Below are 26,768 nucleotides of genomic sequence, written 5' to 3'. Positions count from 1 at the left end.
AGCTGCTGCAGAGAGCTACACAGAGCATCCTTCTGTAACTGCTCCTCCACCAAACCACACTAATTCCCCCTGCTGTTAGGGCCCCCCAGTGTGCCCGGGCCCCCTACAGGAGGACTGGTGGTCCCCCCCCCCTATCAGCGGCCTAGCTCACAGCAGTTACGAGTATATTGAATGGACATTTTAAATATATGCTGGTCGTCATTTTCAGATGAGCATTGTTTATTTAAGTTTGTATCATCTCTGTTTCTCTGTAAACAATAAAGTTACCTTTAAGAAAAAAAAAAAAGAAAAAAAAAGGTACAGCGCAAACAAGGATGTAGAGCAATGGATAGGACAATTGGGTTGATTTACCAAAACCTGGAGAGCGCAAAATCTGGTGCACCTCTGCACAGAAACCAATCAGCTTCCAGGTTTTATTGTCAAAGCTTAAATCGAACAAGCTGAAGTTAGAAGCCGATTGGTTACCATGTACAGCTGTACCAGATTCTGAGTGCCCCAGTTTCAGTAAATCTCTTTATTCCTGTCCGTGGAACATGCTGGCAATATACTGACTACATAAATACGGCTCCTGAGAAGTGAACGTACCTTTCCTTCCGCCAGTCCGTAGACGATGACGTTCTCCAGAGGCCAGAGGAGGCAGGTGACCGCGCTCTGCGGTGAACAAGGAGATATGGAGAACATAGATGAGAGCAGAAATATTAGAGAAATTATATAGAAAATGTATAAATATATAAAAAAAAATGATATATCTACATAAATGTTTTTAATATATAATTTTATTTTATTGTGTGTATATGTATGTATTTATTTTTTTACTATGTGTGTGTGTGTGATATATTATATATATACACACATATACATATACACACACACACGGCTTTTTTTCAGGGGGAACTCAGTTCCACCACCTTTGGCTCAGACCCTTTGGTGCCTGCTCACCACAGTCACTTGTAAACACAGAATTCTGTAACCGTAAGGCCCCGTACACACGATAGAATCCATCCGCAGATAAATCCCAGCAAATGGGTTTCTGCGGATAGATCCTATGGTGTGTACACGCCAGCGGATCTGTTTCCGCGGAGAAATCTCCTCTGGGATGGATTTCAGCAGATCGAATATATGCTGTGCTGCACAACATATCCATCTGCTGAAATCCATTCCAACGGATGGATCCGCTCGTCTGTACAGACTTACCGGATCCATCCGTCCAAAGGGATTCCCCGCACGCGTCGTAATGATTTGACGCATGCGTGGAATTCCTTTTATGACAGTGTCGCGCCCGTCGCCGCGTCATAATAGCGGCGACGGCGCGACACGTCATCGCCAGAGGATTTCAGCGCGGATTTCAATGCGATGGTGTGTACACGCCATCGCAGAGAAATCCTCTGAAATCCTCGAGAGGATTTATCCGCGGATACGGTCCGCTGGACCGTATCTGCGGATAAATCCTCTCGTGTGTATGGGGCCTGAGAGTTACGCGGCGTAAAGATAAACATGCCCCCTAGGTGGCATACTCAATGTTAAGTATGGCCGTCGTTCCCGCGTCGCAATTTGAAAATTTCACGTCGTTTGCGTAAGTCGTCCGTGAATGGCGCTGGACGCCATTTACGTTAACGTCGAAACCAATGACGTACTTGCGACGTAATTTCACGCAATGCACGGCGGGAAAATTAGAGACATAGCATGCGCAGTACGATTGGCGCGGGAACACGCCTAATTTAAATGATCCACGCCCCCTACATGGATCATTTGAATTAGGTGGGCTTGCGCCGGTGAACTTTACGCTACGCCGCCGCAAGTTTACAGGCAAGTGCTTTGTGAATCAAGCACTTGCCCGTAAAACTTGCGGCGGTGTAACGTAAAGGAGATACGTTACGCCCCCGCAGTTGTACGAGAATCTGGCCCCCTATCCCTATGTATGTAATGTAATCTGACTCCAGCAGTCACTATAAATATATACAGTAAGTGCTCCACATACTGAGAAAGCTCTCACGATAATACGGTTTTTAAAATATTCTTGTAAAAGCTTTGGTTGTATGTGGTGTTCTTACTCTCTATATTTATGATTATACTAGCAGGTTAGTACACTGTGGGGGCGTTTGCTCCCCCTAATAACCTGGTATTGTCGGTTGTACAATAGTGCAGGATAATAGCCATATGCAGACCTTTATTGCTAATCTGCCTACGGCACCCGAGGGAACTGAGGAAACTGCTGCATCTGATATACTAAGAATAGATAGACTACTTTCATGTACCCCAGAGAGGCTGAATATGTCCTAGATAGGAACACACGTCTCCAACTGGTGAATTAAATAGTCACAGTGATGTTAAGAATAGATCGACACTATGGAAGAAATGGTCACAGCGGCTTTATAAGTGAGTAGAACGGTCCTATACACTGGCCATGGACTGAGGAGACCTCCAGGTCAGGGTTTAGGGACCCCCCCCCCCTCACTGTCAGAAGGCTTGAACAGTGTGGCGTACCTGTGGGGTGCCAAGGTTCCCCATCACTGGACTAGAATATGATAACATCCCAGTGTGCAGCTCCCACATGCTTTCACATTTGATGTCCCCTGTTAACAGTAATGGATATAGTACCTTCATTTCAGATTTGGACACCTGACCCCTTCCTCTTCCTCTTCTTTCCAACCTTGCAGAATTTCCAAGCCGGGGGGACCCTCACTAGCACAGCTGGGAACCTCCCAGGGGGGGGTGGCTGATTGATACCCTAGCTTGAGACTCATCTACCCCCTACCATTTCTCTACATCAGTGTTTCCCGACCTTACTGGGACCAGGGCCCGTAATTTCTTCCAAAACCCTCCATGCACCAACTGTAAAAAAAAATAAGTTCTTACACAATAAAAAGTATGGGAATACTAAATATGTATGGCAGTTCTGGAAGGGTTTAGGGGACTCTGCAGAAGGCCTGATCAGGTGCAACTGTGGGGGATGTTTCTGGAGCTAGGGGCAACTGTGGGGGATGTTTCTGGAGCTAGGGGCAACTGTAGGGGATGTTTCTAGAGCTAGGGGCAACTGTGGGGGATGTTTCTAGAGCTAAGGGCAACTGTAGGGGATGTTTCTAGAGCTAGGGGCAACTGTGGGGGATGTTCCTAGAGCTAGGGGCAACTGTGGGGGATGTTCCTAGAGCTAGGGGCAACTGTGGGGGATGTTTCTGGAGCTAGGGGCAACTGTGGGAGATGTTTCTGGAGCTAGGGGCAACTGTGGGGGATGTTTCTAGAGCTAGGGGCAACTGTGGGGGATGTTTCTGGAGCTAGGGGCAACTGTGGGGGATGTTCCTAGAGCTAGGGGCAACTGTGGGGGATGTTTCTAGAGCTAGGGGCAACTGGCGGCCCTCCAGCTGTTGCAAAACGACAAGTCCCACCATGCCTGTGACTGTCAGCCTTACAATGCCTCATGGGACTTGTAGTTTCGCAACAGCTGGAGGGCCGCCAGTTTGAGAGCCCTGTTTTAGAGGGAGCAAGAGGGCTTTCTAGGAGGCTAGGGACTCTGAAGGGACTTTCGGGTGGCTGGGGGCACTGTGGCTCATAATAAGAGGCTAGGTGGCACTTAGGGCCAGTTCACACCACAGAAACGCATTCCAGATGTGTTTCTGAATGCAAAGTTTTTTTCGTTTTCTTGCAATGCGTTTTTATGCATTTAGATCTGTTCCGGTGCATTTTTGATGTGTTTTGCTGCATTCCAGTACAGTTCTGTGCAGAAAAAAATGCAGCTGACCGCACAGGTGTGAACCAGGCCATTGTAGCCCATAGTATGTACTGTCCAGTGAATTTTTAATGCAGAAAGAAAACGCACTGGACTGCATGGTGTGAACTGGCCCTAAAGGGAAACGGTAGGCAATATGACAGGTTAGGCCCCTTTCACACTGGGGCGAGAGGTGCGGCGGCAGTATAGCGGCGCTATACCGTCGGAATTGCAGCGGTATTCGGCCACTAGCGGTGCGGTTTTAACCCCCGCTAGCAGGCAAAAAAGGGTTAACAGAGGCACATTGCCGGCGGTATAGCCGCGGTTTCTCATTGCTTTCAATTGGAAGGAGCGGTAAACACACCGCTCCAAAGATGCTACTAGCAGGACTTTTGGAGAGGTCCTGCTAGCGCACCGCTCCAGTGTGAAAGCCCTCAGGCTTTCACACTGGAGAAACAGCAGCTGCTGTTTAGGGTCGGTTTGCACGCGCTATTTTTAGCGCAATAGCGCCTGCAAACTGCCTCAGTGTGAAAGGGGTCTTAGGGGATCTGCAGCTGGCTTGAGGTCTGGAAAGATGGAGGGCGTGGCCCAGATGATAACCATGATCAGGTGGTTGAGAACCCCGCCCTACACCTATCATCCCTTCCCTATATTACCCCTCTCACTTCCTGATATTCCTCCCTTCCTATCCGCCGTCCATTGTCTCCTTTTCCGACACGATCTTCTTTCATCTTTCCATTTTCTATACTCTTCCCTCAGGTTTTGGGTCTTGGCACTGCCCAGGATCTATTTTTACCTCTAACTACTAAGAAACTTCACCATTAGGGTCATTTTCCCCCTAACTTCCACTTGGAACCCCCAGGTGCAACAGGTACAGCCAACCGGCTGACCCACAGTGTGACCCCCTCCATGGGCCCTGAGGACAGGGTTGATGACCCTAAGGCAGCAGGGCCGTCTTAAGAGCATCATGGGCCCCTGGGCAAAGTAATGCTCTGGGGCCCCTACAATGGAGACCGTGCAGTTAAACAGAAATCAAGTAGGTAGGGGATATCTAGGGTGTAGAGGGGTCAGAGTGCTGGGGGGATATCTGGGGTGTAGAGGGGTCAGAGTGCTGGGGGGATATCTGGGGTGTAGAGAGGTCAGAGTGCTGGGGGGATATGTAGAGGGGTCAGAGTGCTGGGGGGATATGTAGGGTGTAGAGGGGTCAGAGTGCTGAGGTGATATCTGGGGTGTAGAGGGGTCAGAGTGCTGGGGGGATATCTGGGGTGTAGAGGGGTCAGAGTGCTGGGGAGATATCTGGGGGTGTAGAGGGGTCAGAGTGCTGGGGGGATATCTGGGGTGTAGAGGGGTCAGAGTGCTGGGGGGGATATCTGGTGTGTAGAGGGGTCAGAGTGCTGGGGGGATATGTAGGGTGTAGAGGGGTCAGAGTGCTGGGGGGATATCTGGGGTGTAGAGGGGTCAGAGTGCTGGGGGGATATCTGGGGAGTAGAGGGGTCAGAGTGCTGGGGGGATATGTAGGGTGTAGAGGGGTCAGAGTACTGGGGGGGATATCTGGTGTGTAGAGGGGTCAGAGTGCTGGGGGGATATCTGGGGTGTAGAGGGGTCAGAGTACTGGGGGGATATCTGGGGTGTAGAGGGGTCAGAGGGCTGGGGGGATATCTGGGGTGTAGAGGGGTCAGAGTGCTGGGGAGATATCTGGGGGTGTAGAGGGGTCAGGGTGCTGGGGGGATATCTGGGATGTAGAAGGATCAGAGTGCTGGGGGGATATCTGGGGTGTAGAGGGGTCAGAGTGCTGGGGGGATATCTGGGGAGTAGAGGGGTCAGAGTGCTGGGGGGATATCTGGGGAGTAGAGGGGTCAGAGTGCTGGGGGATATGTAGGGTGTAGAGGGGTCAGACTGCTGGGGGGATATCTGGGGTGTAGAGGGGTCAGAGTGCTGGGGGGATATGTAGGGTGTAGAGGGGTCAGAGTGCTGGGGGGATATCTGGGGTGTAGAGGGGTCAGAGTGCTGGGGGGATATGTAGGGTGTAGAGGGGTCAGAGTGCTGGGGGGATATCTGGGGTGTAGAGGGGTCAGCGTGCTGGGGGGATATGTAGGGTGTAGAGGGGTCAGAGTGCTGGGGGGATATCTGGGGTGTAGAGGGGGCAGAGTGCTGGGGGGATATCTGGGGTGTAGAGGGGTCAGAGTGCTGGGGGGATATCTGGGGTGTAGAGGGGTCAGAGTGCTGGGGGGATATCTGGGGTGTAGAGGGGTCAGAGTGCTGGGGGGATATGTAGGGTGTAGAGGGACAGCCGGGCTCAAGGACCAGCTGCTTTGGGGAAAGGGTAGGGGCCCCCCATGCAGATGGGGCCCCTGGGCAGTGCCCAGGTGTGCCCTCTCATTAAGATAGCCCTGTAAGGCAGTGGTCATCAACCCTGTCCTCAGGGCCCACTAACGGGCCAGGTTTTATGTATTACCTTGGGGAGATGCAGACTAGAATACTGCAATCACTGAGCAGCAAATGATATCACCTGTCATGCATTTCAGTTATCTTGCAAACCTGGCCTGTTAGTGGGCCCTGAGGACGGGGTTGATGACCACTGCTCTAAGGGTAGTTATTCCCATCCTCAGTCTCCGTGCACCTCCAACAGGCCATGTTTTAGGAATTTTTCTAAGATAAAATAGCTGTCAGCAATACCAAACCATTGATATTAATTTTCTGGACCTGTGCAAGGTGAAAAAAAAATCCTATAAACATGAGTTGCTGGGTGTATGTGAGGACTGCCTCACGGGCATTATTCTGCCTCCCCCTAAAAATATAATAAAAACCTTAAAAAAAGGATGAGATTGGTCTTCTTTACCACCTAGTAGTGCCAAGTGCCGCTGGAGGATTGCACATCTTTAGTGACTGACCTTTCCCAGCATGCACTGCCCTTGATTGGACAATCCCCCCCCCCCCCAAAAACAAAAATTATACCACGATATAGATGAATATGGATGGAATTTTTGCCCCCAATATGTACTAGAGGTGACAACAAGTCCTGGTCTGAGGCTCCTTCCCACCTCCAGCCATGGCACAACCATCCCACCTGGGAGGGGGACCCTTTCTTCTCCAGTATAAGGTGGGGGGTTTATAAACTGCCCCCATTATGTACTAGAGGTGACAACAAAGCCTGATCTAATGTTCCTTCCCACCTTTGGTACGGTGACAACCATCCCACCATGAAGGGGGCCCCTTTCCTCTCCAGTATAAGGCGGTCCTCTATAAACAGCCCCCAATATGTACCAACAAGGCCTGATCTATGGCTCCCTCCCACCTCCAGCTTTGTCACAACCATCCCACCTGGGAGGGGGACCCTTTCTTCTCCAGTATAAGGGGGGTCCTTTATAAACAGCCCCCAATATGTACTAGAAGTGACAACAGGGCCTGATATATGGCTCCCTCCCACCTTTGGTACTGTGACAACCATCCCACCATGAAGGGGGGCCCTTTCCTCTCCAGTATAAGGGGGTCCTTTATTAACAGCCCCCAATATGTACTAGAGGTGACAACAAAGCCTAGCCTAAGGCTCCTTCCCACCTCCAGCCATAGTACAACTATCCTACCTGGGAGGGAGACCCTTTCTTCTCCAGTATAAGGGGTGTCCTTTATAAACAGCCCCCAATATGTACTAGAGGTGACAACAAGGCCTGATCTATGGCTCCCTCCCACCTTTGGTATTGCGATAACCACCCCACCATGAAGGGGACCCTTTCCTCTCTAGTATGAGGGGTCCTTTAAAAATAGTGGTAATTGGTCTAATGCTCTCCCCCACCTCCAGCACTGTGACACCCATCCTACTCTTTCCTTTGCGGTATAGGAAGGGGGTGTCAGTTTATGGGAAACGTGTATACTTACCGTCTGAATGAATTTATTGCAGATGACTTTTTTATCTCCCCTACAAACAAGAGACAAGAAAGAGTATATTACTTGCATGCAGAAATTAAGATTGTTTAGAGTGTCACGTGAACGACATATGTCCACCGGACTCTTAATATTAAGAGCAGGATCACTGATACAAGAAAAACAGGCATTACTCCCATACCGGGCCATATCAAGTCACCAGGGGGGCCCTTCTATTCACTCTCCATAAAGTGCAACATGAACAACTGTCACGTGACATCTCCTGTTTGAATGATGGTGGGCATGACACTAGTGCAGGCTGGCAGGACAGATGAGGGCGTGCAGTGGCTTGGATGAGTTGGGTTGTGTGTGTGGAGGATTCCCCGGTATGGAGAGTGAGGAGAAGCAGCACATGACCACCATACTGAGTATGAGCTGCCCTCAGCTAGCTGCTGTCTGCAGTGATGTGTCTTGTCAGCGATGGCATCAACAAAGCAGTGGCGCTGCCAGTGCCACCAATAGAGGGCTACAGGGGGATGCTGTCAGGCAGGCTGCAATAGATCACTAATAATAGCCTGGCTAGGAGTGACACATCCACTAAGTCTCCTATGAAATAAGAAATAATATGTCCAGGGATTGCCCAAACCTTCCTCGCCCCCTGTAGCTCATGTCCTACCAGTATTTTTTCTTTATTATTGGTCCTGAGGCAAGAAACAGCTTTCATCACTCCTTTAGACACTACTGGTGAGAGGGTCAGAGAGAGGAGTAGGAATAGAAGGTAAGAGATTCAGTGAAGAGAGAGGAAGAGAGGGATGGGGATAGGAGAAGAAAGGAACAGAGCAAGATGGGGATAGGAAGAGAGCGGGATGGGGATAGGTGGGGAAAGGAAGAGAGCGGGATGGGGATAGGAGGGGGAAGAGAACAGGATGGGAAAAGGAAGAGAGTGGGATGGGGATAGGCAGGGAAAAGAAGAGAGCTAGATGGGGATAGGCGGGGAAAGGAAGAGAGCGGGATGGGGATAGGCGGGGAAAGGAAGAGAGCGGGATGGGGATAGGCGGGGAAAGGAAGAGAGCGGGATGGGGATAGGCGGGGAAAGGAAGAGATCGGGATGGGGATAGGCGGGGAAAGGAAGAGAGCGGGATGGGGATAGGCGGGGAAAGGAAGAGAGAGGGATGGGGATAGGCGGGGAAAGGAAGAGAGCGGGATGGGGATAGGCGGGGAAAGGAAGAGAGAGGGATTGGGATAGGAGGGGAGAGGAAGAGAGTGAGATGGGGATAGGAGGAGAAAAGAAGTGAGCGGGATGGGGATAGGCGGGGAAAGGAAGGAAGCGGGATAGGAGGGGAGAGGAAGAGAGCGGGACAGAGATAGGAGGGGAGAGGAAGAGAGCGGGACAGAGATAGGAGGGGAGAGGAAGAGAGCGGGACAGAGATAGGAGGGGAGAGGAAGAGAGCGGGACAGAGATAGGAGGGGAGAGGAAGAGAGCGGGATGGAGATAGGAGGGAAGAAGGAAGAGAGCGGGATGGAGATAGGAGGGAAGAAGGAAGAGAGCGGGACAGAGATAGGAGGGGAGAGGAAGAGAGCGGGATGGAGATAGGAGGGAAGAAGGAAGAGAGCGGGATGGAGATAGGAGGGAAGAAGGAAGAGAGCGGGATGGAGATAGGAGGGAAGAAGGAAGAGAGCGGGATGGAGATAGGAGGGCAGGAGAAGAAAGGGGTTGAAAAAGGAGGGGAGAGGTTCAGAGCGAGATGGGGATAGGAGGGGAGAAGGATAGAAAGAGGTGGAGGTAGGAAGAGAAGCATAGGTTTAGAAGTGGAGAGGGACAGAGAAGGTATTAAAGGCATGGAGAAGGACAGAGAGGGGTGTTGGTTATAGGAGAGGGGCAGAGATAGGCATGGGAGGGCAGGGATAGGAGGGGAGAAGAACAAAAAGGTAGGGATAGGTGAAGAGATGAATAGAGAGGGCAGGGATAGGGACAGATTTGGCAAGAAATGTAAGGGACATGGTGAGAGACAAGCAAGGATTTCCCCAGTAGAGGAGGAAGGGAAGAGATAGGGACAGAGGGGGGATTTCCCCAGTAGAGGAGGAAGGGAAGAGATAGGGACAGAGGGGGGATTTCCCCAGTAGAGGAGGAAGGGAAGGGAAGAGATAGGGACAGAGGGGGGATTTCCCCAGTAGAGGAGGAAGGGAAGAGATAGGGACAGAGGGGGGATTTGCCCAGTAGAGGAGGAAGGGAAGAGATAGGGACAGAGGGGGGATTTCCCCAGTAGAGGAGGAAGGGAAGAGATAGGGACAGAGGGGGGATTTCCCCAGTAGAGGAGGAAGGGAAGAGATAGGGACAGAGGGGGGATTTCCCCAGTAGAGGAGGAAGGGAAGAGATAGGGACAGAGGGGGGATTTCCCCAGTAGAGGAGGAAGGGAAGAGATAGGGACAGAGGGGGGATTTCCCCAGTAGAGGAGGAAGGGAAGGGAAGAGATAGGGACAGAGGGGGGATTTCCCCAGTAGAGGAGGAAGGGAAGAGATAGGGACAGAGGGGGGATTTGCCCAGTAGAGGAGGAAGGGAAGAGATAGGGACAGAGGGGGGATTTCCCCAGTAGAGGAGGAAGGGAAGAGATAGGGACAGAGGGGGGATTTCCCCAGTAGAGGAGGAAGGGAAGAGATAGGGACAGAGGGGGGATTTCCCCAGTAGAGGAGGAAGGGAAGAGATAGGGACAGAGGGGGGATTTCCCCAGTAGAGGAGGAAGGGAAGAGATAGGGACAGAGGGGGGATTTCCCCAGTAGAGGAGGAAGGGAAGAGATAGGGACAGAGGGGGGATTTCCCCAGTAGAGGAGGAAGGGAAGAGATAGGGACAGAGGGGGGATTTCCCCAGTAGAGGAGGAAGGGAAGAGATAGGGACAGAGGGGGGATTTCCCCAGTAGAGGAGGAAGGGAAGAGATAGGGACAGAGGGGGGATTTCCCAGTAGAGGAGGAAGGGAAGAGATAGGGACAGAGGGGGGATTTCCCCAGTAGAGGAGGAAGGGAAGAGATAGGGACAGAGGGGGGATTTCCCCAGTAGAGGAGGAAGGGAAGAGATAGGGACAGAGGGGGGATTTGCCCAGTAGAGGAGGAAGGGAAGGAAGAGATAGGGACAGAGGGGGGATTTCCCCAGTAGAGGAGGAAGGGAAGAGATAGGGACAGAGGGGGGATTTCCCCAGTAGAGGAGGAAGGGAAGAGATAGGGACAGAGGGGGGATTTCCCCAGTAGAGGAGGAAGGGAAGAGATAGGGACAGAGGGGGGATTTGCCCAGTAGAGGAGGAAGGGAAGAGATAGGGACAGAGGGGGGGATTCCCCAGTAGAGGAGGAAGGGAAGAGATAGGGACAGAGGGGGGATTTCCCCAGTAGAGGAGGAAGGGAAGAGATAGGGACAGAGGGGGGATTTCCCCAGTAGAGGAGGAAGGGAAGAGATAGGGACAGAGGGGGGATTTCCCCAGTAGAGGAGGAAGGGAAGAGATAGGGACAGAGGGGGGATTTGCCCAGTAGAGGAGGAAGGGAAGGGAAGAGATAGGGACAGAGGGGGGATTTCCCCAGTAGAGGAGGAAGGGAAGAGATAGGGACAGAGGGGGGATTTCCCCAGTAGAGGAGGAAGGGAAGAGATAGGGACAGAGGGGGGATTTCCCCAGTAGAGGAGGAAGGGAAGAGATAGGGACAGAGGGGGGATTTGCCCAGTAGAGGAGGAAGGGAAGAGATAGGGACAGAGGGGGGGATTTCCCCAGTAGAGGAGGAAGGGAAGAGATAGGGACAGAGGGGGGATTTCCCCAGTAGAGGAGGAAGGGAAGAGATAGGGACAGAGGGGGGATTTCCCCAGTAGAGGAGGAAGGGAAGAGATAGGGACAGAGGGGGGATTTCCCCAGTAGAGGAGGAAGGGAAGAGATAGGGACAGAGGGGGGATTTGCCCAGTAGAGGAGGAAGGGAAGGGAAGAGATAGGGACAGAGGGGGGATTTCCCCAGTAGAGGAGGAAGGGAAGAGATAGGGACAGAGGGGGGATTTCCCCAGTAGAGGAGGAAGGGAAGAGATAGGGACAGAGGGGGGATTTCCCCAGTAGAGGAGGAAGGGAAGAGATAGGGACAGAGGGGGGATTTGCCCAGTAGAGGAGGAAGGGAAGAGATAGGGACAGAGGGGGGATTTGCCCAGTAGAGGAGGAAGGGAAGAGATAGGGACAGAGGGGGGGATTTCCCCAGTAGAGAAGGAAGTGAAGGTGATGGGGACTGAATGACAGGGACATGGGTCACTCACCAATCCTCGCCGATCTTGTACACATAGACAATGTTGTCTGTCTGTCCAATAGCAATCTTGGTGGAGTCGGGGGAAAATGCCATGCCTTTCACCAAATAGCTCTTCTTTCCGTACTATGGACCAATCAGAAAAGAGATGGAAATGAGTTTAGAGGAGGAACGCTCGTACAATGACCATTACAAGAACATTTTCTGGCACTGCACCTCCCAGGTGGACCAGATAGAGTGCTATGTTACCTATACAGTACAGTGCCTTGAAAAAGTATTCATACCCCCTGAGATTCTCCACATTTTCTCAGGTTACAACCAAAAACGTAAATGTATTTTATTGGGATTTTCTGTGATAAACCAACACAAAGTGGCACAGAATTGTGAAGTGGAAGGAAAATGATAAATGGTTTTGAATTTTTTTTTACAAATAAATATGTGAAAACAATTCTCCCCATCCTTCTTTGTAAAATATCTCAGGCTCTGTCAGATTGGATGGAGAGCGTCTGTGATCAGCAATTTTCAAGTCTTGCCACAGATTCTCAATGTGATTTAGGTCTGGACTGTGACTGGGCCATTCTAACACATGAAGATGCTTTGATGTAAACCATTCCATTGTATCTCTGGCTGTATGTTTAGGGTCGTTGTCCTGCTGGAAGGTGAACCTCCCCCCGGTCTCAAGTCTTTTGTAGACTAACAGGTTTTCTTCTAAGATTGCCCTGTATTTGGCTCCATTCATCTTCCCATCAACTCTGACCAGCTTCCCTGTCCCTGCTGAAGAAAAGCATCCCCACCACAGGATACTGCCACCACCATGTTTCACAGTGGGGATGGTGTGTTCAGGGTGATGTGCAGTGCTAGGTTTTCGCCACACATAGCGTTTTGATTTTAGGACAAAAAGTAAAATTTTGGTCTCATGTGACCAGAGCACCTTCTTCCACATGTTTGCTGTGTCCCCTCCCCCACATGCCTTCTCACAAACTGCAAACAGGACTTCTTATGTCTTTCTTTCTACAATGTCTTCCTTCTTGTCACTCTTCCATAAACGGCAGATCTGTGGAGAGCACGACTAATAGTTGTCCTGTGGACAGATTCTCCCTCCTGAGCTGTGGATCTCTGCAGCTCCTCCAGAGTTACCATGGGCCTTTTGGCTGCTTCTCTGATGAACAGTGACGGTGCGTCTATAGGGGGCGCCGCCCCCTCTGGCTCCGCACCGCCACTGATTACAATAACATAGATTCATGCATTGCACGAATCTATGTTATTGTTGCAGCTGCCGCCCACTATTCAGATGGCCGGATGGTGAGCACCGGCCACCAGAATAACGGCAGCTGGTTGGCTGTGTGGAAGTGGCTCTGATAGGCTTTCCGAGTACAGCCCTCAGGCTGTAGACGGCTTCCGGAAACTTATCTAAGGGACGTATCTAAGGGACGTACGGGGGGTGCGTTCCTTAGATAAGACTGACAGGCGTCTCAGCCAATCAGGTTCACCGGTTCTGGTTACCGGTAACCTGATTGACTGAAGCGTCATCGAGGGACATGGAAGGAGGATGGCTGACCCCAGAAAGGTAAGTGCTAGGCAGGGGGGGAGGCAAATTTTACAGGGCACAGTGGCGACAATGGGCACAGTGGCGACAATGGGCACGGTGGCGACAATTAAAGGGTACAGTGGCATCAATTGGCACAGTGGCGACATTGGGTACAGTGGCGACAATTAAAGGGTACAGTGGCATCAATTGCCACAGTGGCGACAATTAAAGGGCACAGTGGCGACAATGGGCACAGTGGCATCAATGGGCACAGTGGCGACAATAAGCACAGTGGCGACAATTAAAGGGTACAGTGGCATCAATTGGCACAGTGGCGACAATTAAAGGGCACAGTGGCAACAACGGGCACAGTGGCGACAATTGGCACAGTGGCTGCGTTTGATGGCATGGCACAGTGGTGACAATTGATGGCACAGTGGCTGCGTTTGATGGCATGGCACAGTGGTGACAATTGATAGCACAGTGACTGCGTTTGATGGCATGGCACAGTGGCTGCCTTTAATGGCATGGCACAGTGGTGACAATTGATGGCACAGTGGCTGCGTTTGATGGCACAGTGGTGACAATTGATGGCACAGTGGCTGCATTTGATGGGCCCAGTGGCTGCATTTGATGGGCCCAGTGAGGCTGCAATTGTTTTTTTTTTTTCGTTTGCGCCCCCCCAAAAATTTTGAGCACCAGCTGCCACTGCTGATGAATGCTCTCCTTGCCTGGCCCGGTCAGTTTAGGTGGACGGCCATGTCTTGGTAGGTTTGCAGTTGTGCCATACTCTTTCCATTTTCGGATGATGGATTGAACAGAGCTCTGTGAGATGTTCAAAGCTTGGGATATTTGTTTATAACCTAAACCTGCTTTATACTTCTCCACAACTTTATCCCTGACCTGTCTGGTGTGTTCCTTGGCCTTCATGATGCTGTTTGTTCACCAAGAATCTCTAATAAACCTCTGAGGGCTTCACAGAACAGCTGTATTTATACTGAGATTAAATTACACACAGATGGACTCCATTTACTAATTAGGTGACTTCTGAAGGCAATTGGTAATTACGTTTATGGTAGCAACAAGACAAAATGTGGAAAATTGCAAGGGGTGGGAATACTTTTTCAGGGCACTATATATGCAGGGAGGGGGGGGTTCTAGAAAACAATGTTGATGAGCAACACCCAACCCCCAGAACAGCCAATCAGATCCCTGTATAGCGGAGGTCACATGATGAGGAGCTCACCTTGGAATCGGCAGGTTTTGTGCTGAACTTGTCTCTTCTTTCTCCCTGTTCATCATACAGGAGAACCACCCTGTCCACCGTACACACCGCAAACCGCGTGTTGTTCTGTGACCACGCCATGCACGTCACCTTCGCCGCTCCTTCCTGAAAGAGATCACCTGATCACACGCTGGACGACACCCCCACATACCCTGCATGACACCCCACACCTACCCTGACTGACACACCTGTAGGGATCTACTGCCCTCTACTGTCTGTAACAGTAAGTGGCTGTGCATATTGTCATAGAGGTATTTTTTTTTATGTACATGACTTCCTGTCCCTGCTAGCTGGGTCAGAAACCCCAGATTAGAGGACCTTAAAATCTTTGTAATGGGGATTTTCCAGGAAGAGAACTGGGCCAGATATCCTATCCATGGAGTTGCTGTTGTACGAGGTACTGGCAAAGACCCAATCCAACCCCTCGGCATTCTTCCCACGATGGGAGGAAATGTGAAGATGATATTCTTTATGATTTTCTGTCAAGATTTGAGGAGCCATCTTTGTGGAAATCTTTCTCGTTCCCAAGTTCTCCGTTAGAATCTGCTGCGCCGTTTCCCTGTTCAGGTTCAATTCTTCTGCCGTCATATGCATACTCAGGCTCCATGAATCCGTTGCTCCAGATCCCTGTGGCTCACACCACGGTTCCTGCTGGTGAGAAGCTCCGTTCCAGGCTGGTTGGACAGTGGCCGGAGGATCTCCTCATCACTGCTGATCCCTGACCCCAAAACAGATGCCGAGTCCTCCTCAGGGGCCCCTGAAACTGGACTCTACTTATGGATAATATATATGTTGAGTACACTAGTTCTACTACTCCCAATTACCCTCACAATCCCCCCCACACAAGAGGGCTACACACCCCAACCTCCCCCGATTTATACCCCTATCATCCCCACCCCCCCACCCTGTGTGGGCACCCGGTTCAGGTGGCAGTTTGCAGTGCGATTTACCGCGCAAAAAAAAATCACGGTTGGTAAGATGCCCGCTATGACGAATGTAGTGGGTGGCCAATAACGTAAAGGATAGGTGCAAATGTGGACAGAGTGGAAACCCTTGTACGTTCAGATGGAAGACCGAGGACCCATTTACACCTGGGCATGAAATGGGCGATTCTGACCACGATTCCAGAATCTCGTCAAAACACAGGGCGCTTTTGCAATGCAAATACTTTAATGGCACCCCAATCACAGTTGGCAAGATGCCCGCTATGACGCATGTAGTGGGTGGCCAATAACGTAAAGGATAGGTGCAAATGTGGACAGAGTGGAAACCCTCGTACGTTCAGATGGAAGACCGAGGACCCATTTACACCTGGGCATTCTGGAATCACGGGCAGAAATGGGCGATTCTGCCCACGATTCCAGAATCGCGGCAAAACACGGGGCTCTTTTGCAATGCAAATACTTTAATGTCACCCCAATCACGGTTGGTAAGATGCCCGCTATGATGCATGTAGTGGGTGGCCAATAACATAAAGGATAGGTGCAAATGTGGACAGAGTGGAAACCCTCGTACGTTCAGATGGAAGACCGAGGACCCATTTACACCTGGGCATTCTGGAATCACGGGCAGAAATGGGCGATTCCAGAATCGTGGCAAAACACGGGGCGCTTTTGCAATGCAAATACTTTAATGGCACCCCAATCACGGTTGGCAAGATGCCCGCTATGACGAATGTAGTGGGTGGCCAATAACATAAAGGATAGGTGCAAATGTGGACAGAGTGGAAACCCTTGTACGTTCAGATGGAAGACCGAGGACCCATTTACACCTGGGCATTCTGGAATCACGGGCAGAAATGGGCGATTCTACCCACGATTCCAGAATCGCGGCAAAACACGGGGCGCTTTTGCAATGCAAATACTTTAATGGCACCCCAATCGCGGTGCGTTTTTGGCGCGATAAATCACGCTGAAGTTGTGGCAAAAATCGCAAAGCTTGTCGCTCAAAAAGGAGCAGGAGCGTCTTTTGGGCAACAATCTTCGCGCGTTGCAGTTTGTCGTTATTGCAGTGCGATTTATCCCAGGGGAGAAAAAAATAAAATAAAAAATCGCAGCAGGATTGGGGTGCTATTAAGAAGTAATGGCCTCGCAAAAGAGTCCTGTGTATTGCCGCGATTTTCGATTCTGGATTCGCATGGCAAAATTGAATCGCGATTGGGGTGCCATCAAGCAGTATTCGCATTGCAAAAGCATCAATCGTTTTGCCGCTATTCTGGATTTGCATGGCAAAATCGAATCACGCTTGAAGCGCCATTAAGCAGTATTGGCATTGCAAAAGCATCCGTGATTTTGCCGCTATTGCGGAATCGCATGGCAAAAACGAATCACGATTGGGGTGCCATTAAGGAGTATTGGTATCGCAAAAAGCGTCCGTCGTTTTGCCGCTATTCTGGAATTGCATGACAAAATTGACTTGCGATTGGGGTGCCATTAAGCAGTATTGGCATTGCAGTCCAGCGTTTTGCCGCTATTCTGAAATCGCATGGCAAAATCGAATCGCGATTGGGGTGCCATTAAGCAGTATTGGCATTACAAAAGCGTCCAGCGTTTTGCCGCTATTCTGGAATCGCATGGCAAAATCTAATCGCGATTGGGGTGCCATTAAGAAGTGAAATTGGCATCGCAAAAGTGTTCGCCGTTTTACCGCGATTCCAGAATGCCCAGGTGTGAATGGAGCCTCAGTCTTCCATCTAATCGTGCGAGGGTTCCCGCTTTGTCCATATTTGCGCCCGTCCTTTGTGTTTTTGGCCACCCACCTCGTACGTCAGCGCGGTCATCGTCCCAACCGCCTAAGCCGGTCAAGAACACCTGGGGCTAGATTCAGGTAGGGGCGCGCATAGTTACGGCGGCGCAGCGTATCGTATTTACGCTACGCCGCCGTAAGTTAGAGGCAAGTGCTGTATTCACTAAGCACTTGCCTTCTAAGTTACGGTGGCGTAGCGTAAATGGGGCCGGCGTAAGCGCGCGTAATTCAAATGTGGATGAGGGGGCGTGTTTTATGCTAATTCTTGGTGACCCGACGTGATTGACATTTTTCCCGAACGGCGCATGCGCCGTCCGTGGAATTTCCCAGTGTGCATTGCTCCAAAGTACGCCGCAAAGACGTCATTGGTTTCAACGTGAACATAAATTACGTCCAGCCCTATTCGCGAACGACTTACGCAAACGACGTAAAAAAATTCAAATTTCGCCGCGGGAACGACGGCCATACTTAACATTGCGCGCGTCTCCTAATAGCAGGAGTAACCTTATGCCGAAAAAGCCTAACGTAAACGACGTAAAAATATAGCGCCGGGCGTACGTAAATTTGTGAATCGGCGTATCTAGGTCATTTGCATATTCTACGCCGAATACGACGGAAGCGCCACCTAGCGGCCAGCGTAAATATGCACCCTAAGATACGACGGCGTAAGAGACTTACGCCAGTCGGATCTTAGGCTAACGTCGGCGTATCTTGCTTTCTGAATACAGAAAAAAAGATACGCCGGCGCAGCTTTGAATTTACGTGGCGTATCTATAGATACGCCGGCGTAATTCAATGCTGAATCTGGCCCCTGATTTCTTCAAGGAACGGTCGCCATACGCCTGTTGTAACAGCGCTAAAGTTTCAGCCGCACTTTCGGCACCAAGTTTGATGTGAATCCGTTGCCCCCACATTCCTGTCACTCATTTTTTCCGCACACAGGCGTCGTTTCCTTCACACCTCGTATTTTCACCCGGACAGGAAGAGAATATTATAATCTACTAGTGAGGGACTAAGAAGCAGAGTAGATAAGCGGACTCTGAGCTTCAGTTCCTGCTGGTGAGAAGCTCCGTTCCAGGCTGGTTGGACAACGGCCCGAGGATCACTGCTGATCTCGTCTTCAGGTCTCCGTCACCAAAATGTCTGTTTTGGTGACGGAGACCTGAAGACGAGATCAGCAGGGGCCCCTGTGTCCTCCTCAGGGGCCCCTGAAACTGGACTCTACCTATGGATAATGTTATATGCTGGGTACACTAGTTCTACTACTCCCAATCACACCACACAAGAGGGCTACACACCCCACATCCCCCCCATTTATACCCCTATCATCCCAACCCCCCCCCCTCCCCCTGCCCTGTGTAGTGACCCGGTTCGGGTGGCACCTGTGGAGTTAGGAGGGTCTTCATATGTTTCAGCTGCATTGTGTCCTCTCTGTAGTACGGGCGGTGTTCGGGTGATGTTCGGGTGATGTTGGGCTCTAGCAGGTATCCTCGCAGCTTGTGGTTGCCGGGGTGACGGCGGACTACGGACGCTGTACGGAAGGACGTCATCGGCAAGGGCCTCCACTGTGTGTACGAGCCCGTACAGTGCGCGTCCCCACTGCCTCTACCATACACCGCGCTTGCGCCGACATGTGAAGGCAAAGAGAGAGAGATACACAAAAGGGGGCGGAGTGCGGGGTATCCATAGAGACTAGAGCGTGATCTGTGTGTAGAAAAGTAACATCACGGGGGACTACTTACCTCACACTTCCTCTATACCCACCTCACACCTCCTCTATACCTACCTCACCCCCCCCCTCCATACCCACCTCACACCCCCTCCCCATCCGCCTCACACCTCCTCCATACCCACCTCACACCTCCTTCTCCTGTATACATATCAAATAAATCAATATAAAAAAAATATATAAAATATGTATCATGTATAAAAAGAATAAATAAGAGTTTAAAGAGTTGTATATAAATTATATAATAATAATAAGAAGTGTATATAAATTATATAATAAAAATAATAATAATAATAATAATAATAATAAAAGGTGTATATGAATTATATAATAATAATAATAGGTGTATATAAATTATATAATAATAATAATAATAATAATAATAATAATAAAAGGTGTATATGAATTATATAATAATAATAATAATAATAATAATAATAATAATAATAAAAGGTGTATTAAAAATGATATAATAACAATAATAATAATAAAAAAAAGGTGTATATAAATGATATAATAATAATAAGAGGTGTATAAATAATAATAATACGAGGTGTTTATAAATGATATAATAATAATAATAAGAGGTGTATATAAATTATATAATAATATTATTATTATTATTATTATTATTATTATTATATAATTTATATAAACCTTTTATTATTATTATTATTATTATTATATAATTTATATGCACCTATTAATATTATTATTATTATATAATTTATATACACCTATTAATATTATTATTATTATATAATTTATATACACCTTTTATTATTATTATTATTATTATTATTATCATTTTTATTATATAATATATATACACCTCTTATTATTATTATATAATTTATATACACCTCTTATTATTATTATTATTATTATATAATTGATATACACCTCTTATTATTATTATTATTATTATTTTTATTATATAATTTATATACACCTCTTATTATTATTATTATTATTATTAAGAGGTGTATATAAATTATATAATAATAATAACAATAATAATAATAATAATAATAATAATAATAAGAGGTGTATATAAATTATATAATAATAATAATAATAATAATAATAAGAGGTGTAAATAAATGATATAATAATAATAATAATAAGAGGTGTATATATATATTATATAATAAAAATGATAATAATAATAATAATAAAAGGTGTATATAAATTATATAATAATAATAATTATAATAGTAAAAGGTGTATATAAATTATATAATAATAATATTAATAGGTGCATATAAATTATATAATAATAATAATAATAATAATAATAATAATAATAATAATAATAAAAGGTTTATATAAATAATAATAATAATAATAATAATAATAATAATAATAATAATAATAATAAAAGGTTTATATAAATAATAATAATAATAATAATAATAATAATAATAATAATAATAATAATAAGTGTATAAATAATAAGAATACGAGGTGTTTATAAATTATATAATAATAATGACTAAAACAGTAGCAGAGGAACCTGTTGGAGGAGGCCCGACATGTTTCGCTCGATTGAGCTTTATCAAGGGCAGCGGCCACCTTGGATCTCCCTGCCCAGCCCATTTTGTCATTGGACACACTTTTGATTCAGGCCCACCCCCAGCAGCTTTGCATCACAGCTGGGGGGTATTTAAAGGTCAATTATGTTTGCTCTTACCATGGCTCTGAAATGTCAGAGCTTCAGGCTGTCTCTGCCTTATGATTTCTCAGGCATGTGATTTCAACCTCTTCAAACAGGTTTGTTTCTCTCTTTTTCCTTGTTTTATTCTACAGCTTTTTTTGATATCCTACTATTGCTGCATTGGGTGTTTATATTGACACCATTAGTGATTATATGTCTTCTTATATGTTTTTTTTATTAGCAACCAGCGTTGTTAGAGGTTTCTCTCCAACTGATCAATGCTAACTGGTTGTTTAACTCTTCCTGTGCTGGACGCAATTTTGCTAGTCCCTTCTTTTGATCCGATCCAACTGCCTATCCAAGGTATTTACATATGCTTATATATGGATACAGCTGTATATAGAAACTTTTATTTTTAACCTTATTGCTTGAGATTTTACCCCCCAGAATTTTCTTTGGTGGGTGTACTCTCCCATTATTTATTATTGTTTACCTTTTTTACTATAGCATTGTGTAAACCCCACTTGGACTGACTGGCTGGTGTGGCTCTCCTTTGGGATGCTTGCTAGATTCGGCACATATACTGTGGAATCCTTTTTCACAGTTTGATTTAATGGCATACAGCTGATTTTAATTGTGATTGGATGTTCTTGGACCTGGACGGGTAAGTGTGCTCCTGGTCTCTTTCACTGTACAACTAGTTTATGTGACCTTTGTATTTTCATGAACTACTCTATTACAAATGTTTATCCCCCAAATATCATTTATGTATAAATATAGATCATTTTGTACTGCAACACCAGCGGTCTGTACTTTTCAGACTGTTGTTGTTGTTTTTGGCAATATTCACAATGCCTTATTTTGTTTTTCTCTCTTTTTTCTATTTTGTAGCTTGTTGCACTGCCCTTGATAAAGCTCAATCGAGCGAAACATGTCGGGCCTCCTCCAACAGGTTCCTCTGCTACTGTTTTAGTCGCTAACATCACCTATGAGACCATCCATGTCTTGTTTGATATTCTGTGTTATTTAAAAACCAATTTATATGTTTGAATAAATTATTATTTTTATATTTATTTCATTGTTTTGGATTGAATTTTCCAATATTAACACCTTTAAAATCCCAGGGTTTGTCACCCTTTCCCGCATTTCTTGTTTTCTGTTTATATCGGGATGTGGTGTTCAGTGATTTGAGTATCCGTGCTTCATTTACATATTTATATAATAATAATAATAATAATAATAATAATAATAATAACAATAATAAAAATAATAAGAGGTGTATATAAATTATATAATAATAATAATAATAATAATAATAAGAGGTGTATATAAATTATATAATAATAATAATAATAATAATAAGAGGTGTATAAAAGAGGTAAAGAGGGGTCACATTTTTGTAAATATTTTCTTGTATCTTTTCATGTGACAACACTGAAGAAATTACACTTTGCTACAATGTTGTGTAGTGAGAGTACAGCTTGTATAACAGTGTACATTTGCTGTCCCCTCAAAATAACTCAACACACAGCCATTAATGTCTAAACCGCTGGCAACAAAAGTGAGTACACCCCTAAGTGAAAATGTCCAAATTGGGCCCAATTGGCCATTTTCCCTCCCTGATGTCATGTGACTCGTTAGTGTTACAAGGTCTCAGGTGTGAATGGGGAGGAGGTGTGTTACATTTGGTGTTATCGCTCTCACTCTCTCATATTGGTCACTGGAAGTACAACATGGCACCTCATGGCAAAGAACTCTCTGAGGATCTGAAAATAAGAATTGTGTCTCTACATAAAGATGGCCTAGACTATAAGAAGATTACCAAGACTCTGAAACTGAACTGCAGCACAGTGGCCAAGACCATACAGCGGTATAACAGGACACTGAAGACAAGCAGACTAAGGACATGGATTACTGGAACCATGTCCTGTGGTCTGATGAGACCAAGATAAACGTATTTGGTGTCAGATGGTGTCAGGCATGTGTGGCGGCAACCAGGTGAGGAGGACAAAGACAAGTGTGTCTTTCCTACAAGCATGGTGGTGGGAGTGTCATGGTCTGGGGCTGCATGAGTGCTGCCGGCACTGGGGAGCTACAGATCATTGAGGGGACCATGAATGCCAACATGTACTGTGACATACTGACAGTGGCGTCACTAGGGTTGGTGTCACCCGGTGCGGTAAAATATGGTGTCACCCCCCCCCCCCCCCCAATAAAATTTTTCAAATATTTTTTACCCTACTGTTTGCTCTCTGTTCTCCTTTCTTCCCCTTTTCTCTCTCTCCCTATCCATCTTTCTTGTTCGTTCTATACCTCCTTCTTTCTCTCCATTTTTCTTTGTCCCCTCCCCCCACCTCTCTTTCTCCAGGACCGGAATTCACATCCTATAGGCCAGGGGCGTACCTAGAGCATTTGGCACCCGGGCAGATCCAATATCTGGCACCCCCCCACGTTAAAATGTAAAAACACCCCACTGTGCCCCCTGCATACCTCTGCATCCTTCAATATCTTTTTGTTACTACTGTGTACCTCTCTCCACAACTGCACCTCTGGACCCCTTTACATTACACAGCCCCCTGCATCACTGGACCCCTTTACATTAAACAGCCCCCTGCATCACTGGACCCCTTTACATTACACAGCCCCCTGCACCTCTGGACCCCTTTACATTACACAGCCCCCTGCATCACTGGACCCCTTTAAAATTACACAGTACCCTGCATCACTGGACCCCTTTACATTACACAGCCCCCTGCACCTCTGGACCCCTTTACATTACACAGCCCCCTGCATCACTGGACCCCTTTAAAATTACACAGTACCCTGCATCACTGGACCCCTTTACATCTCACAGACCCCTTCACCTCTGGACCCTTTTACACTACACAGCCCTCTGCACCCCTTTACATTACACAGCACCCTGCACCTCTGGACCCTTTTACATTACACAGCACCCTGCACCTCTGGACCCCTTTACATTACACAGCACCCTGCATCACTGCACCCCTTTTACATTACACAGCCACCTGCACCTCTGGACCCCTGCATGTTACACAGACCCCCTTCAGTGCAGACACCCCCTCAGTGCAGACACCCCCCCTCAGTGCAAACCCCCTTGGTGCAACCCCCCCAGTGCAAACCCCCCCAGTGCAAACCCCCCCCCCTTAGTACAACCCCCCAGTGCAAACCCCCCTTAGTGAAAACCCCCTCAGTGCAAACACCCCCTTAGTACAACCCCCCCTCAGTGCAAACACCCCCCCTTCAGTGAAATCCCCCAGGTGCAAACACCCCCCCTTCCCATTCAGTACCTCAGATCATCGCAGGCAGCGCCACGGCACATGGACAGAAGGTCCCCTCTGCCCCTCCCCCTCTGTACACACAAACAGAGAGGAGGGGGCTGTGCCTGTGTGCCGACTGCCGAGCACCGCTAACAGCCCGTGGCTGTGAGAGGAGGGGATGGATGGTGCTGCGGTGTCACCCCGCAACCCCCCCTCCTCTTGTACCGCGGTGCTCGGCGCTCCAATTCCGTGGCGCTCATCGCTGCAGTCGCGGGGGGCCGCCCCCCCCCGCACATGTCAGCTAAAAAAAAAAAGAAAAACAATTTTTTTTTTTTTTTTAAATCGGGATGGTGTCACCCCTCTAGTGGGTGTCACCCGGTGCGGCCCGCACCCCCCTAGCAACGCCTCTGCATACTGAAGCAGAGTATGATCCCCTCCCTTCAGAGACTGGACCGCAGGGAAGTATTCCAACATGATAACGACCCCGAACACACCTCCAAGACGACCGCTCCCTTCCTAAAGAAGCTGAGGGTAAAGGTGATGGGCTGGCCAAGCATGTCTCCAGACCTAAACCCTATTGATCATCTGTGGGGCGTCCTCAAACAGAAGGTGGAGGAGCGCAAGGTCCAACATCCACCAGCTCTGTGATGTCATCATGGAGGAGTGGAAGAGGACTCCAGTGGCAACCTGTGAAGCTCTGGTGACCTCCATGCCCAAGAGGGTTAAGGCAGTGCTGGAAAATAATGGTGGCCACACAAAATATTTACTCTCTGGGCCCAATTTGGACATTTTCACTTAGGGGTGTACTCACTTTTGTTGCCAGTGGTTTAGACATGAATGGCTGTGTGTTGAGTTATTTTGGGGGGACAGCAAATGTACACTGTTATACAAGCTGTACACTCACTACACAACATTGTAGCAAAGTGTCATTTCTTCAGTGTTGTCACATGAAAAGATAGAAGAAAATATTTACAAAAATGTGAGGGGTGTACTTACTTGTGTGAGATGCTGTATATACTATAATGATCAGAGGTGTATATAAGATGTATAGAGGGGTGTATATATATATATATATATATATATATATATATATATATATATATATATATATATATATATATATATATATAATGATGATAGCTGTATATAGATATATAATAGGAGGTATATATATATAGAGATATATAATAGAAGGTATATATAGATATATAATAGGAGGTATATATAGATAAATAATAGGAGGTATATATAGATAAATAATAAATAATAGGAAGTATATATATATAGATAATAGGAGGTATATATAGATAAATGATAAATAATAGGAAGTATATATATATAGATAATAGGAGGTATATATAGATAAATGATAAATAATAGGAAGTATATATATATAGATAATAGGAGGTATATATAGATAAATAATAGGAGGTATATATAGATATATAATAGGAGGTATATATAGATAAATAATAGGAGGTATATATAGATATATAATAGGAGGTATATATAGATATATAATAGGAGGTATATATAGATATATAATAGGAGGTATATATAGATATATAATAGGAGGTATATATAGATAAATAATAGGAAGTATATATATATAGATAATAGGAGGTATATATAGATATATAATAGGAGGTATATATAGATAAATAATAGGAAGTATATATAGATAGATAATAGGAGGTATATATAGATAAATAATAGAAGGTATATATAATAGGATGTATATATAGATAAATAATAGGAGGTATATACAGATACATAATAGAAGGTATATATAGATAAATGATAAATAATTGGAAGTATATATAGATAAATAATAGGAGGTATATATAGATGAATGATAAATAATAGGAGGTGTATATATAAATATATATAGGAGGTGTATATATAAATATATATAATATGAGGTGTGTATATAAATATATATAATAGGAGGTGTATATAAATATATATAATAGGAGGTGTATATAAATATATATAATAGGAGGTGTATATAAATATATATAATAGGAGGTGTATATAAATATATATAATAGGAGGTGTATATAAATATATATAATAGGAGGTGTATATAAATATATATAATAGGAGGTGTATATATATAAATGTATATAATAGGAGGTGTGTATATAAATATATATAATAGGAGGTGTATATAAATATATATAATAGGAGGTGTATATATATAAATGTATATAATAGGAGGTGTATATATAAATATATATAATAGTGGGTGTATATAAATATATATAATAGGAGGTGTGTATATAAATAAATATAATAGGAGGTGTGTATAAATAAATATAATAGGAGGTGTATATAAATATATATAATAGGAGGTGTATATAAATATATATAATAGGAGGTGTGTATATAAATATATATAATAGGAGGTGTATATATAAATATATATAATAGGAGGTGTATATATAGATAAATAATAGAAGGTATATATAGATATATAATAGGAGGTGTATATAAATATATATAATAGGAGGTGTATATATAAATATATATAATAAGAGGTGTATATATAGATAAATAATAGGAGGTGTATATAGATAAATATATAATAGGAGGTGTATATATAAATCTATATAATAAGAGATATATAAATATACATATATACAGAACAGATGGATATTATTTATAGCTCAGCTCTGTGATATGCAGATGAGGAGGTGACAGGTGGGCGTGTCCCGGCTCTCT

General features: G+C 46.0%; 1 protein-coding gene and 1 long non-coding RNA gene across 2 annotated transcripts in view; one reads left to right on the top strand and one right to left on the bottom strand.

Moving 5' to 3' along the window:
• IFT172 (intraflagellar transport 172) overlaps nt 1–18,938 on the bottom strand; it is a 105,507-nt gene extending 86,569 nt beyond the window's left edge. The window contains exons 1-5 of the mRNA XM_040347993.1: nt 18,763–18,938; nt 14,597–14,740; nt 11,836–11,948; nt 7,580–7,619; nt 586–651 (exon numbers count right to left, since the gene is read on the bottom strand). Of these exons, the coding sequence (XP_040203927.1) occupies nt 586–651; nt 7,580–7,619; nt 11,836–11,948; nt 14,597–14,740; nt 18,763–18,930 (531 nt within the window). The 5' untranslated portion in view covers nt 18,931–18,938. The remainder of the gene's footprint in view (nt 1–585; nt 652–7,579; nt 7,620–11,835; nt 11,949–14,596; nt 14,741–18,762) is intronic.
• A 1,848-nt stretch (nt 18,939–20,786) lies between these two features.
• On the top strand, nt 20,787–21,799 carry LOC120935265. Its single transcript, XR_005748387.1, has 4 exons — nt 20,787–20,882; nt 21,008–21,129; nt 21,274–21,430; nt 21,658–21,799. It is a non-coding gene; the product is annotated as an uncharacterized LOC120935265 (long non-coding RNA).
• Nucleotides 21,800–26,768: the final 4,969 nt, after the last annotated feature.

This window comes from Rana temporaria, chromosome 4, assembly GCF_905171775.1.
Source record: "Rana temporaria chromosome 4, aRanTem1.1, whole genome shotgun sequence".
Taxonomy (NCBI): domain Eukaryota; kingdom Metazoa; phylum Chordata; class Amphibia; order Anura; family Ranidae; genus Rana; species Rana temporaria.
Note: the sequence above shows the minus strand (reverse complement) of the source record. Positions and strands in the feature narration are given on the sequence as shown.